Source organism: Pezoporus wallicus, unplaced genomic scaffold (assembly GCF_028554395.1).
Source record: "Pezoporus wallicus isolate ANWC-B61680 ecotype Strahan unplaced genomic scaffold, APGP_CSIRO_Pwel_v1 scaffold_2584, whole genome shotgun sequence".
Classification (NCBI taxonomy): Eukaryota; Metazoa; Chordata; class Aves; order Psittaciformes; family Psittacidae; genus Pezoporus; species Pezoporus wallicus.
The window spans coordinates 2,048,228-2,062,083 of record NW_026642851.1 but is presented as its reverse complement, the minus strand read 5'-3'; the positions used below and the strand labels follow the sequence as shown (position 1 = coordinate 2,062,083).

Below are 13,856 nucleotides of genomic sequence, written 5' to 3'. Positions count from 1 at the left end.
GATGTGGGTTGGCCGCGGCCGCCGCTTGGCCCGGACGGTGGGACCACGTCAGCTCCGCTCAGCCACCGCGGGCCAGAGGCCGGCGGGGCTGAGATGGGCGACCCCAAGTGACTGCAGCCCCCGAGCCCCGTCCCGGGAACAGAGGCGCCCGGGGGCTAAGGATGGGGCCCCGCAGCACACCGCAAGGGGAGGCCACTGCCTGCCGGTCGTCAGGGGCACGGTGTGGGCAGCTGCTTGCATCGTCCCTCGGTCTCCCTGACTGTCGTGGGGCGGCCGGTGGCTAGCCCCCCCCCCCCCCACCCCCCCCACCCCCCCGCCCGAGACTTGGAAGCCAGTTGCCAGACAGACGTGGCAAGCAACCCCTCCAGCTTTCCCCTTGGCGGGGTGCGCGGGTGGCTGCAGGGACAGGGAGTTGCCGTGAGGGCCCTTCCTCCTCCCTGCGCCGGAGCACGCGGGACAGCCGGCTGCAGGGACTCCCCGGGCTGCCCCTCACACGTTCACGCTACCCCAGCGGCCGCGAAGTAGGGGGAAAAACACTCCCTGCTCCGGCCGGAAAGACCTCCCTGGGGAGAGAGAACCTCCGGGCTGCGAGCAGCCGATGAGGGCTCTGCTGCTCCCCACGGGCCGCTGGTCCCTACCGGGTAATGCGAGGGGCCGGGGTGACGGGCTGCCCGCCCCCCGTGCTGGAGGCGCCTCGGCACTTCTGGGGAGGGCCAGAGCGTCTTTTTGCCTTCGGTTGGGAGGAGAGCCTGAGCAGAGGACCCAGCTCCCTCCCGGCTCTCCAGGGCGCTTCTCCGCCGCCATCGGGAGCGGGACGGTTGGGTGCGCAGGCCCTGGACAGCTCCTGCTTTGAAAGCCCTCGGAGCGCCCTCCCGGCCGCTGCCAACCGGCTGTCCGGCAAGACTCGGGGCCGCGCAGCCCTGAAAACCCGGGCGAGGGGCGGGGGAACGATGGAAAAAAAAAAATCCCTTAAATAAAAAAACGGGACGAGGAGTCAGATTTTCCTCCCGAAAGCCTCAAAGTGTCCACGTCCTCAAAGCATGGAACCAATTTACGGTCGCCGCCTCTCCCCCCCCCCTCCAGCATCCTCCCCTCCGCCCCATCCCCTCCGCTGCCAAGGCTGCTCCGCCGGGCCGGAGACACGGGGCACGTGACGGCCTGGGAGCCGCGCAGGCCCCGCGCTCCCATTGGCTGCGCGGGCGCCGGTGACTCGCGGACCCGGGACCCTCCTGCGATATAAATAGGGCGGAGCGGGTCTTGATTAATTTAGCATCCCGGGCAGCAGGTTTCCGCTAGGGTTGGAGTTACTCAAGACTGTATGCCTGCGCCCCATAGGTAATAGCTAACCACCGACCCGGGGGCTCTGCACCACAAGGAGTCTGCATGTCTTGCAACTAGACATGCTCAGCTTTGTGGATACGCGGATTGTGTTGCTGCTTGCAGTAACTTCATACCTAGCAACAGGCCAACGTAAGTGCTTTCAGCTTGCTCGTGGCGTGGGGGGTGTCAGGGGATGGCTGTTCCTGACGGGGGTCAGGAGGGGCTGACCCTCTGCGCTCTGTCCAGACCTCTTTCCCCACGGATGGTAGCCTGCGGGGAGCTGCTGCTTCCCAAGCTGTAGAGACCAGCTCTTACAACTGCCACCACCTCTGTCCCGGATCAGAATCCAGCTATTTTTCCCTCAGAAATAGAAAAAGGTGGCAAAAGGCCAACGAGGACCCCCCTGCTCACCCAACCCCCAAAAAAGACAGAGGGGCTTGTATCCAAAAGAGAATGCAAAGCCCTAATCCAAGCGCCGCTGCTTAAGGGCTAGGAGGAGAGTGTGCGGCGAGTGGAAGAACCCAGGCTGCATCCACACTACGCTTTCGTGAGACGTGAGGCACGGCTCCAGAAGCGGGGAGCCGGGTGGAGAGGGAGAGGGGTGCCTCGCCGCTTCCCTCCGAGGGCAGGCCGGGAGGCTCGGTACGGCACCCGCGCCCACCGCTGCCGCCGCTGGCATGCCGCTGCCCGCTGCTCACAGCGGCGCCGCCTGGCGGCGCAACGGGATCCCTGCTTGCGCGCCCTCCGGTTCGGCCGGGGAAAGCCGTCGGGGGCTCCCGGACATTGAGCTCGGCCTCCCGGGGGTATCCGGAGAGGAAAAGACTGCACGAGCCAGGAGGAGGGAGGCAGGGGAGGAATAGTGCAGGGAAGAGGATTTAGTCCCCATTCCTCCAGGAGGGGGAATCGCAGCTGTCCACACACCTAATGCGGAGGGGGAGAACCGCGCCCCGCTTGACTGGTGAACCGAAGCGTTCCCCGTCTTCCCTCGCCGCTGTTGCTCCGCGAGACTAGCTTTGACCTGGGGTTTAGCTGCGTTCCTGGGCGGAGGAGGGAGGGCGCAGCAGCGCGCTGCCCTCTCCTGGGGGCTCCCGGGAAGATGCTCCCCGTGCCCTGCCGGCCGTGTTGGGGTCGTTCTGAAGGGGCGGGGGACTGAGGCCTGTCCCAGCACACCGCGGACGCTCCCCCCCGGGGACATCCATCCATCCCCGGGTGACGGGCAGCGGTAGCAGCGGCTGAGGAGACGGAGCTGTTCGCGTGGGCATTCCCGCCGCACCCACCAACCCCGGTTTTCCCGAAATAAGACCTTGTAGTCACCAGTGTCACCATCACCTGGGGGCAGTAGTGGTTTTAAAGTGGAGCTAGTAGAGGCGATCGGTGTTCTGCCGTGGTATTTCAGTGCTTTGTGGCGTTCAGCACTTCAGGCGTTGTTACCTGTCTGCTGGACTGCATGAATCATCTGAATTTAGTGTGATCATACATCGCCAAAGTGGCACTTTGTGGAAAAACACCCCAAAACCCGTTAGCTAGTAGTGGAATTGCTGGTATTAAGTGTGGTGTGAGACAATCGTACCATGGTAAGTTTCAGCCCAAAGATAGATTTTTAATTTAAATTTAATTCAAGCAACAGATTGCTTGAAATTTAGAAAACAGATTTTTGAAAGTTAGAATCTCCAACTGGTTAACAAGAGCATACTTAATAGCAAATAGCATGCAGAAAGAAAGTTATTTCCTATTTGTGTTTAATGGCTTCAAACCGCTCTGTTACACGTGCTGACGTTTTACAGGAGATTGTGGAAATAGGTATGTTTGGATAGGATCATGCCCCATAAAAAGTGAGATGGGGCTATTGACATTCAAATTTAAGATTACTTCTACAATTTAATATCTTCACATGTCAGCCTGTCTGGGTTCATTCATTTGTTGCATGCAGACACATGTGAAAATATGTGTGTGCATTTTTGTTCCATGGAGATACGTTCAAGCATATTTAGAGCAGGCTTATAGAAGGTATCTGGCTTTTTACCATTTCAAACATATTACTTGTTCTAATTTCATTAGCAAGTCAGTTTTGAGTCTGACAATCTCACCTGCGAGTCTTTACAGTTTAAGATAATCGCCTTAAAAATGAGAAATTACATTAAGAATATGTTCCTTGCATTAAGAAATGTAAATTTGCCATTTGACTTAAAAGCATTGAAATGTAAAACTTGCAAAAATAACTGAGTCCATGCTCTAATTATCTCTTTTTTTTTTTTTTTTCTTTCCCTTCTTTTTCCAGATGTGAGTGAGGTCAGTATAACTATTTTTTTTTATCTCCTATGAGCACTCATCTTCAACTAACAGGCTAGACTTCCCTTTCGTGGCAGTGTTATTCATTAAGGTTAATGCCCAAGATGGTCATGGAAAGATACCAATTAAATCCTGAAGGGACTGCCTGGAAAGGTACCCACCCCAATTTCTCAAGTGGGACGGCCTTTTTAAGAGACTGCCTTCATAGGTGTAAAGACCATGAGGAGAAAGTAACAGAGCAGTGGTGTTTGGACATTATACCTGGCGGTTTGGATTGAAGATAGCTCTACTTTAAAGCCAGTCTTACAGTCTAAATTTCCTTGCACAGAAGGATTATGAAAGAACTCAGGTGTGACTTTTTGTTTTTATGCCAGTTTTATAGGCTGTAATACGTATAAAATTGTCAGTCTTCAACAAAATGTTCTAACGTAGTTACATGTATCTTTGCTAGATAATAAACTCCTAGCTAAATTACTCCTAAATTATAAGTAATTTAAAACCATAAGGTATACTGAAATATACTGTACAGAGAAAAAATATGTAAGAAGATGAGTGCAAGTTTATATTTTATTTTAGTTTAAAATAGTGAGAGAAACTGTATCATTTTTAAAATTATCTTCTTTATTTTTTCCAGGGAACTGCAGGGCGGAAGGTAAGCATATTTATTTTTCTTGCTTGGGAATGGAGATGATATCGGATATTCTTAGGCAGATTAATATTTGGTTGAATATAGGATAAAAGGAAAACTGACTACATTCATTATTTTCAGTGTTAGCTGCAGCAGAAGAACTGAGATGAGTATGAAGTAAAAAGGAGGGAACAATAGGCGCAGCATCTTAACACCAGAGTAAATTCAAATATTGGATTTAAGCTGCTTTACCCAAGAGCAGAACTAAGCCTACCAAGAACTGAACTGCATCAAAGTGACATTCTTGTTCAACCAGAGTTCCTTTGGAAAGATTTACATTAATGGAACACAAGCAATATCCATACAGGTCTAAAAATCTAAGTAAATTCTATTTTATATCTGAAATTTGCTGTTAAATTAGAGCAAATTACTCATTAGAGACTAAAACCAACTTTGCAAGTACTTCTGTGGACTGTGCAGTGATACTTTTAACTGATGTAGTAATGACAGTGACTTACGTATTTCCAGTAGCTTACTGTGGAAAAAGAATATACTGCCCGTGGAAAGTAGCAATTGGACCTGTATGTGTGGTCTGCTTTCCTTTTTCTGTGTACATTAATTATTTTTAATGTATCTGTTTCCCTGTGTTGTCCTGGAAAATTTCTGCGGTAACTCATTAAGTTTTATTTTCTTCTGGCAGGGCCCTAGAGGAGACAAAGGGCCACAGGGAGAAAGGGTAAGGAATTAGATTGACGTTCATTTGTTTGTGATCTTTGAACAGCAGTTGATGGAAGACCAGTAGGGAAAAACTAAGCTTAGGCACTGATGTGAGAGTAAATTAATGTACCTATAGAAGCTTCCCTGTAAAATTTCATTGCAAAGAAAGGAAGTTACCTATGTACCAAATTCTGCCCTGGCAATACCTCACCAAACTATTGTGGTCATTGTGGCTGAGCAGATGTGGTTGAATTCAGACAGCAGCCTAGAACTACAAGTAGTGGTTTGAAAATTTTTTTTCCACTGCCCACAGTGGAAATAGTGCATGAAAATGCAGAAAGGAAAGTTGACACATAAAAATGTAGTCTTTGAACAGTATGGTATGTGGATAAGCTCTCTACATCAAACCTGAATAGACAAAGCTAGCTTCAAGGATCATTCATTTTCTGTGCCTCCAAAGATGGCTTGAGAAAGCTCTTTTCTTGGCAGTTAGGTGTTTGTCATCTACCTTCTATTAGTCAAAGCAGATACTGGACTGTTAAAGGCTACTGTAAAGTAATCATAAATAAGGACAGTTGAAGAATTTAATTGTAATGTTCATTCATTTTGCTGATGGCTGCTTTTCTGATTTGCTTCTGCATTATTGCTGCTTTTTTTTTTAAGTGGTATTCTGAAATTCACATCCTTATCCGGGCAGTGTGTAATTATCATGTGTCTTTTTTGTATCTTAAAAATGAAAATGCCATAGTAGTGACAGCTAGCTCTTAAAGCTTTGTTAGGTCATAATATGCTGACAAACATAATGGGAACTATTAGGAAGAGTGTATCCGTGTGGTCAACTGGGTATTTGCTTTAGTCTGCCACTAGCTAAATTTGTTTCATGAAATGAGATATATGATTTGTCCTGAAGGCAGCAAGGCTGATCTTGTTCCTTTAGAAATCCGTAAGGCTTTTATTCTGGATTTTATCTAGCACTGAACTGGATCCAAAATACAGACCAAATAAAATACCTTGCCTCCATTGTCGTGATGGCAAAACTTGAATATCTTTGTGCATCAAGGATGAAAGAATATACGGGCAAATGGTATTGAATGAGTGTAATTTCAGGTTGTTGTAAAAGAAATTCCGACAGTGGTAGCAGAGTGGTAGCATCAAAAATACATAGAAGAGCACTGCTTTATTGTTGTTGAATTTGCAATTGTACCAGCAAATAGTATATACTGATTAGAAACTGGTTCTCAACTTACTCTGAATCTATGTTAGTTCATACCAGTAGGGCTGACTTCTGTCAGTCCTTTTGGTCAGATTTTAGGATCTTGCTAGCAGAATCTGACAGGCTGTTTAGGTCCACGTGGGTCACTTGGGGTTTATGGGTCCAAAATTTCATTGCTTAAAGTGAAATTTCCCAATTTGGAGATTACGCTTTGATAGCATATATTCAGTATTGCCCCCATAAATCTCAAACATGAAACTACAGTTAATACCTGGTTTGAGACGTGACAAGACAATGTAAATTCAGGCTATGCTCATTTTCTCACTATTGAAATTGCATATATAGTACTGCTGTATTATGTGCTATAGGTGCCCGGCTGTTAATGAATTTATCACTTCAGATATTTCTTTAGCCACTTCTAATGTTCACTTTATAATCCTTTTTTTTTTTGACTCTAGGGTCCACCAGGTCCACCAGGCAGAGATGGTGAAGATGGTCTACCAGGTCCTCCAGGCCCCCCTGGTCCTCCAGGTCTTGGCGGAGTAAGGCATCCAAACTTTGTTACTGAAACCAATAAACTGTGTTTTGTGATTAAGACTAAATGTGCATCTGCTGGAAAACACTGAAGTTGCATTGGAGGAAAGTAGAGGAAACATTCTCTCGTGATCAGCAAAAAATTGATGGTCCCAGTTCCAATGAAACTCTCCTTGGGATGTATATTTGCCGGGAGCAAACTTATGCACGGGAGCAAATCAACCATGTTAATTATCATTAAATTTATACAGCCATAATTTGTATGGATTAGAAATCAAGTAAGTGAAACCTGTGCTGTTAAGCAGATAGAGAAAAGAAACAACACTTTGCGGGTTCAAGAGACAGCAACTGTATTGGAACAGGCTGAAGACTACCCTTAAGCTGAAAGTTCATACTTGAAAGTCCTTCAGGATTCTAGTGTATTTTCCTTTAGAATTTTTCATTTCTATCTGTATTCATGCTGCAAAACCTAAGTAAGTGGACTGTGTTGCAAACACACTTTTTGCAGAAGTGTCTATCATATATTCTCTGCAGAATGCTGGCTTTAACTCTTTGCTTGTCATTAGCTCACACAGGGAGCGTGAAGACATAGACAGTGTCTTATTGTTCAAGCTTAGTAAATCCTCCTGCATGGAAGAATACTTTCTTGCATTCAATATGAATAACAATATTTTTTTTTTCCTATTAGCAAACCCCGAACTACTTTCTCTGATTTCTAGTTTTAATATGCTAATAAAACAAGAAAAGGATTTTTGACTGCGTTGCATAGAACTTTTTTCCATTTTAATGGAGAGAGAAAATGTACTAGATGCATATTTGCTTACAAAACTTATACGGATAGAAGATGAAAAATCCAGTGCAGAGCTTCTGAGGCTGCATGCTCCTCAGATCTTTTTGAAGGGGGAAGCCCCACCTCATCAGGTAGCCCATCAGGGCTGGTACAAGGATTTTACTTAAGCAATGCAGTGAAAAAATATGTACAACTTCCCTCATTGGAAATTAGGTAGAATGATTTGAGGGTTTCAAGAAAGTTTTCAATTTTAAATGAGTACTGGGTTTACATTCTTAATTTTCAGTTCACACTGTTGCAATGCCTCTCTGTCAGTAGTGCATAGATATTTCAGGCCACTGCATGAAAGGGCCTTCCTATTAAAATCAATTTTTTTCTGGAAACTTGAAAGTGAGTAGAAATGTATTTATGATAGGACCATGTTTGCTGAGTTTTACGTATGCCACTTCAACATACTGTATAGCAAGTCCGATGGTAGTTATATGTAGCATGATAATTATCAACATTTTTAAAGGAAAATTTGTAGTATGTTAATTTCAAACTTTTTATCACCTACAGAACTTCGCTGCTCAATATGATCCATCTAAAGCAGCTGATTTTGGCCCTGGACCTATGGTAGGTATATGATTTAGCACTTGATAACTTGCATAGATAACACATTTGCTATTTTCCTTTGAGTCTAATCCAGCTGTAATAATGCTAAGCATAGTGTTAGAATTAGTGTTTTGATCATATACCAAGCCAAACTGTGGATTGATTCTTTGATGTAGGACAATGTAAAGTGTTTGAAATATAGCCCTAGGACTTGAAATGTGGTCTTGGGACTGCATGTTTAATTTGAATATAGCACTTATGGGCCTTGTGCTTTAATTCTGTCTGTTGACCACACTTTTATGAATAAGTGAATCTTATAATCTGATGTCAGATAACATGTACTTTGATACAGTATTACTTTTCCCATAATGAGACAGATTGTGTTTTATGAATGAGAAAAATTATAAAGCTGCTGTCTAAAGCAGACATTGGTCTAGAAAATAACTCAATAGCTCAGCTCCAGTTGATGACCATTTTTCTCACATGGCTGTTAAACCCTTTTGATATCTTTGGATTGCACAGGCTTGGTAGGAAATTGGCCACCATATTCAATTCTCCAAAACCGAATGTTAGTACTTGCTACAAAGCTGTTTCTTGGGAGAAATCTGTATCAGTTACTGCATGCTATTTTCACATGGGCATTTAAGAAGTCTATTGCCTCTCTACATGGATTTCTAACCCTTCCTGATGTTAGCAGATGTTTTCAGTGTGCATAGACAGCAGAATATGGGTTAAATTCACCACACTTACCAACATCACAGACAATGCATCTGATGGGGGAGCAGTAAGATAAAGGCTGCTCAGGTTTATTCTGGGTCAACTGCTTGTTTCCCTTCTCAAAAATATTGTAATATTAAATGAATTTTTGAAAATATTTTGGCATCCACTCAGATACTAAATATAAGAAAATAGGAGTATCTTTAATCAAGTTCTGCCCTCAGTGTCTGACAATATGAAAATATAGATGAAGATTTATTTGGGATGTCACAATTTCTAAGTTTCAATTTTTGAATCAGTTAGGGTTCACCTGGTAGGAACAGCAATAGAATCTACCTACTGTGGGGAATTTTTAAATTTCATAAAGAAAATGTGAGAGATTGGGAATTTAGAGAAGAAGGGGAAAGCCATTATGGAATATAATTTGTGAAGAGATTCACAGGGCTTGTGCAGCACGTGATTCAGACTGTTCAGAATTAGTTATTTTTCCTAGAATTACTGCATATTTCTATAGCAATTTCTGTTGTCACATCTCTTAAAACATTCATTTGGACAATAGGAGCCTAAATTAAATTTCACTAAAAGTTGCTTGCTTAGTAAAGTTTAAGACAACTATTACAAAAGTGCAGTAATCCATGGAAATTTCCTTTTTAAGAGAGATTTTTGATCCTTTTTTCAAGATGTATGTAAATTCTGAATTCAGTCAAGAAGAGTGTGTTAGTGACTGACTGACTTCGTACGTTAAATGAAGAGAATTTAATAGGAAATAAAAAACAATGAAATATTTAAATAGAAATGGATCATTATTTGAAATAGATCATTACACAATATGTGCCAGAGTTGTTTGATTTCTTTCCAAAGTTGTGTGTGAACCTACCAATTCATGGTAATACCACCATTTATATATCTTTATTTTTCCCATTTATAGCTCTACAATTTTAATGATCTTTTTCTCTAACTTCTCTTCTTGAAAATTATGATAAAATTGGCAGGCCCAAAAATACAGTCTGTCTTAATCTGTTGTTATGACCCTCATCTTTAAACTCTGCGTTTAGCTTACGGGAAGGGAGAAGGCACGTAAAAGAATGAACCAGTGTGCTTACTGACAAGCTAGAATAGATCACAGGGTTCCCAGCCATAATGGTATGTTCCTAATCACCTCTGTGCTAATTCGTCCATTAGAAGACCTATTTGCACTTGGACTGCCTGTGCAAATTCATGCAGAACTCTTAACTTCCTCTGACTTGATTTGGACACTGCACACTGAAAACTGTAAGGCTTACCAGTATTCTAGGAATAACAGGAATTGGTGTTACAGATGAGTTTATATAATGGTGATTTTAAAAAAACAAAATGTTTTGTAATTTTTCTCCCCTAGGGTTTAATGGGACCTAGAGGCCCACCTGGAGCATCCGGACCCCCTGTAAGTACAGTCTCAGCTCTCCTACAGATTGATAAACATTGACATATCTGGAAAATCACAAGTAGCTTGTTCAAACACTAACAAAATCTTCCTCCTTCTGTAGGGTCCTCCTGGTTTTCAAGGTGTTCCTGGTGAGCCTGGTGAACCTGGTCAAACAGTAAGTACAGGTTTCAGACACAGACACTGTTAGAATCAGAAATAGGACAACAAAGTAGGCTTGTAATGCTTAGGCCCCTTTCTCCTATCCATATGCACGTCCTTGAATGTTTCAACTGGATATTCCTGGTTGGTCCTGTTACAGAAGCAGAGCTGAACACTCAGATTCAGACTCCTTCAGACTAGAATCATAAAGTGCAAAGTCAATTATGCTCCACCTGTGCCCCAACTCGAGCCAGAACCCAGTGAAAAGACTTACCTGAAAAACTGATGCTTGAAGTAATCCTCAGTCTATTTTTAACAGGGTCCCCAGGGTCCTCGTGGTCCCCCTGGTCCTCCAGGAAAAGCTGGTGAAGATGTAAGTGGTTACTGAATGTTTCTCATTTCTTTTGGGGCTGTGGTTCAACTCTAAGTCATTGTTAAACGAAGCATTCAATTGGCTATAATTTTTTACATTGTTCTCTAATACTCCATAAAATAAATAACTCCTTGAAATAATTATTTTACAATACAAGAGATGCTGTATGTTGGAGATGTACAGAAAAATGTATAACTTCAAAACCTCTCCAAATAAATTATTTCACTTCCTGAGTACAGGGAGAAGGAAACATGAAAGCTAACAAGCTGTCCGTAATTATTGAAAATGTGAGAAACTTAGACAGTGCCTTTTCTTTTTAAGAATGGTTTATGTTGTTATTTTATTAAGTAAGCTTTTCTTCTTAGTGCATTTTTACTGCCTTTTTTTTAGGGCCACCCCGGCAAACCTGGAAGACCTGGTGAGAGGGGTGTTGCTGGCCCTCAGGTATGTAGCAATCTGCTCTAGACAATGCAAACCAGTTCTATCAGTGAAACCTAACAGCATTCCTGAATTGCACCATTAACTATCTAGTAATGTTTCTTATATGGATTAATCAAAATTCAGTTCGTACCTTCGGGGATATCATATAGTTATGTATTTGTTTTGTGTTCCCCCTCCCCAAGTAAAGCTAGTGTAATTAGTAACAGAAGTGACATAGTGATGAGTTACATAGGCACAGATGAGGAGGCACTTTGGTATAGAAAGCTAAAACAGTTGTGCTATCACATGTTAATACATGAAATCTCTGAGAGTCAGAGCTGGAAAATCAAGTTGATTACTGTTAGTCTTGGAGCAAGTCTGGTCCTGGGAGTTCGGGAATGGACTGTGTTCCTCACTTGAAGTATCACAGCCCAGGTCTACCAGTTACTTTTATTGAAATACTTTTTATTTGTCTTTAACTGCATTATATAATATGAGAGACAATCATTCATGCATTGTGTGTTTTTAGGGTGCTCGTGGTTTCCCTGGAACTCCTGGTCTCCCTGGCTTTAAGGGAATTAGGGTGAGTATGTGCATAATTTCCCTGATTAGTTATGATTGACAGCACTTCAGCATGCTGAAAACCCCTGGAAATACCCTCCAAGTTAAGAGTGTGTGAACCTCTTTGAAGTTCTTACTATCTCCTGATATGAAAGACTGATTTGGGTTTTTTTTTTTAAATCTTAAGATTATATTAGAAAATAATTTTGTATGGAAAGAAGGCTTTGCCTTACAAGACTAGGAGTTTATGTGTAGCCATTTGTAGGAAAATATATATTAATATCTGTTTTTCTACTTAATATAGGGACACAATGGTCTGGATGGTCAAAAGGGACAACCTGGTACTCCTGGCAACAAGGTAAAGGTGACATCTGAAAATGTAGGATGCATTTGTAGCTTTTCCTAGCAAAAGACATATGAAGTCCCCTCCAATCAGTCTTCCATGTTGTCATTAAATATTGCCCAGCTGCAATAATCTAGATGTCAGTGGGTGTGCATATAGCAAATATGGGCATTTCTCTTAACATGAGAAATCATTCCTGGGACCTTATTCTTGAGTCTTTATTAAAGTTTGTACTTCCTATTGAAGTTTGTACTTACTTCTTGAGTAAGAGCTGCAGAACTGAGCTCCTAATGGTTGACTACCCAGCAGCGCTTAAGACTGATTTTGCTCTCTCTTTGTATGGATTGTGTTTTGCATTTTAATGGTGTTTTAAGGCACAATAAAATGAAAATATCTGATTTTTCTACAGAATTCTGCCATGTAAGAGACCTGCTCCAGTCTGCTAAAAATTTGGACAGGTGCTCTTTAACTTTTCCGAGTTAAAGCTATTTGATCTTCACAGTCTTTTTCCCAATTTACCTTCTTTGGATTAGTGCACATTTGAAGTCTACCCTTAAAAAACTGTTTCTAAATATGGTCCAGAAACATCTCTATCAAACTCTTCCTCTCTTGGTTTCTTCTCCCATTCCTCGTCAGTGACTAATGGCAGTTTTCTTAAACACTACCACAGTACCGGGTTGTAGGAAATTTTAATGCTGCTGACTTATTCACAGGAGATTTATATAGCTTTTGATATAACAATGAGAAGCTCAGATACTAATCCTCCCTCTTGCTTGTTTCTAAGAGCTTCGCACTACTTGCTTGTAGCATTATTAATTGTAACATAGCATTCTGCAATATCACTGCAAGTTGTTAACCTTGTCAAGAGACAGCAAATGCTCAGGCTGCCGGTATTGGAGATTAAGGACAGATAAAGCAATTAAGTAAAGAACCATTATTAGTAAGAGTGCTAATCTGACTGCAAAACACAAGCATAATCAATGAAGTTCACCTATGATGTAACTATGCTGAAAGCAGTGATGAAGGCAAACACTTGTGCTGTTTGCAGCATTTAAGACTACGTGTATTCAGATATGTTCAGGATTCAAGGGCCTTAAGGCTAATCTTGCCCCTATAGACCAGCCTAGACCAACTACAGCCTTGTTCAGAGCACTTAGTACTAAAGGGACAGGAGTCATGTTTTAATAGCTGTCAGTCATACTTCAGTATTATTGGTCCTACGTTAAAAATACCTGAGGCAGATCCTAATTTCCAGCCATTTAACAGGAACTTTGTCACCTTAACCTAAGGCAAAGTAAAGCATTATTCTGCTTCTGCTCTAGTTAAAAAACAGCTGCTGATTGGTCCGAATTGGTAGTTGACTATTCGGGCCCTATCTCTTAAGTGCATGCTACAGAGTAAATATCAGAACAAAGAAAGGGGATAAACCAAGCTAAGATGGGTAGGTGAAGTGACTTGCTCTGGCCCTCCTCTTCTAAGAAGATTCCAGCTGGTCACCTTCCAGCATGTGCAGGGAGAGTCAGTCTCTGCATCCTCAGGATTTGATGTGCAGTTATTTTATACTGTGGCTCGGGTGCCACAGAAAACAAAGATAGTATCCAGCAGTTGAATATGTCTCTAGATGGTGTTGTGTTATCTGTCCAAATCATTCTTTAAGAAATTCAAGCCTGCAAACTTTCTTTTTCATAGGGAGAACCTGGTGCCCCTGGTGAAAATGGTACCCCAGGACAACCTGTAAGTATTTACTGCTGCTGCGGAAAATGATAATCTGATAGATATGGTTCGGCCAGCAT

The 13,856-nt window shown here is 42.8% G+C and overlaps 1 protein-coding gene across 1 annotated transcript in view; it reads left to right on the top strand.

The window, feature by feature from the left end:
* Nucleotides 1-1,256: 1,256 nt before the first annotated feature.
* Nucleotides 1,257-13,856, top strand: part of COL1A2 (collagen type I alpha 2 chain) — a 38,426-nt gene continuing 25,826 nt past the window's right edge. The window contains exons 1-13 of the mRNA XM_057432633.1: nt 1,257-1,470; nt 3,599-3,609; nt 4,244-4,261; nt 4,938-4,973; nt 6,626-6,709; nt 8,050-8,106; nt 10,181-10,225; nt 10,329-10,382; nt 10,686-10,739; nt 11,130-11,183; nt 11,689-11,742; nt 12,025-12,078; nt 13,753-13,797. Of these exons, the coding sequence (XP_057288616.1) occupies nt 1,401-1,470; nt 3,599-3,609; nt 4,244-4,261; nt 4,938-4,973; nt 6,626-6,709; nt 8,050-8,106; nt 10,181-10,225; nt 10,329-10,382; nt 10,686-10,739; nt 11,130-11,183; nt 11,689-11,742; nt 12,025-12,078; nt 13,753-13,797 (636 nt within the window). The 5' untranslated portion in view covers nt 1,257-1,400. The remainder of the gene's footprint in view (nt 1,471-3,598; nt 3,610-4,243; nt 4,262-4,937; nt 4,974-6,625; nt 6,710-8,049; nt 8,107-10,180; nt 10,226-10,328; nt 10,383-10,685; nt 10,740-11,129; nt 11,184-11,688; nt 11,743-12,024; nt 12,079-13,752; nt 13,798-13,856) is intronic.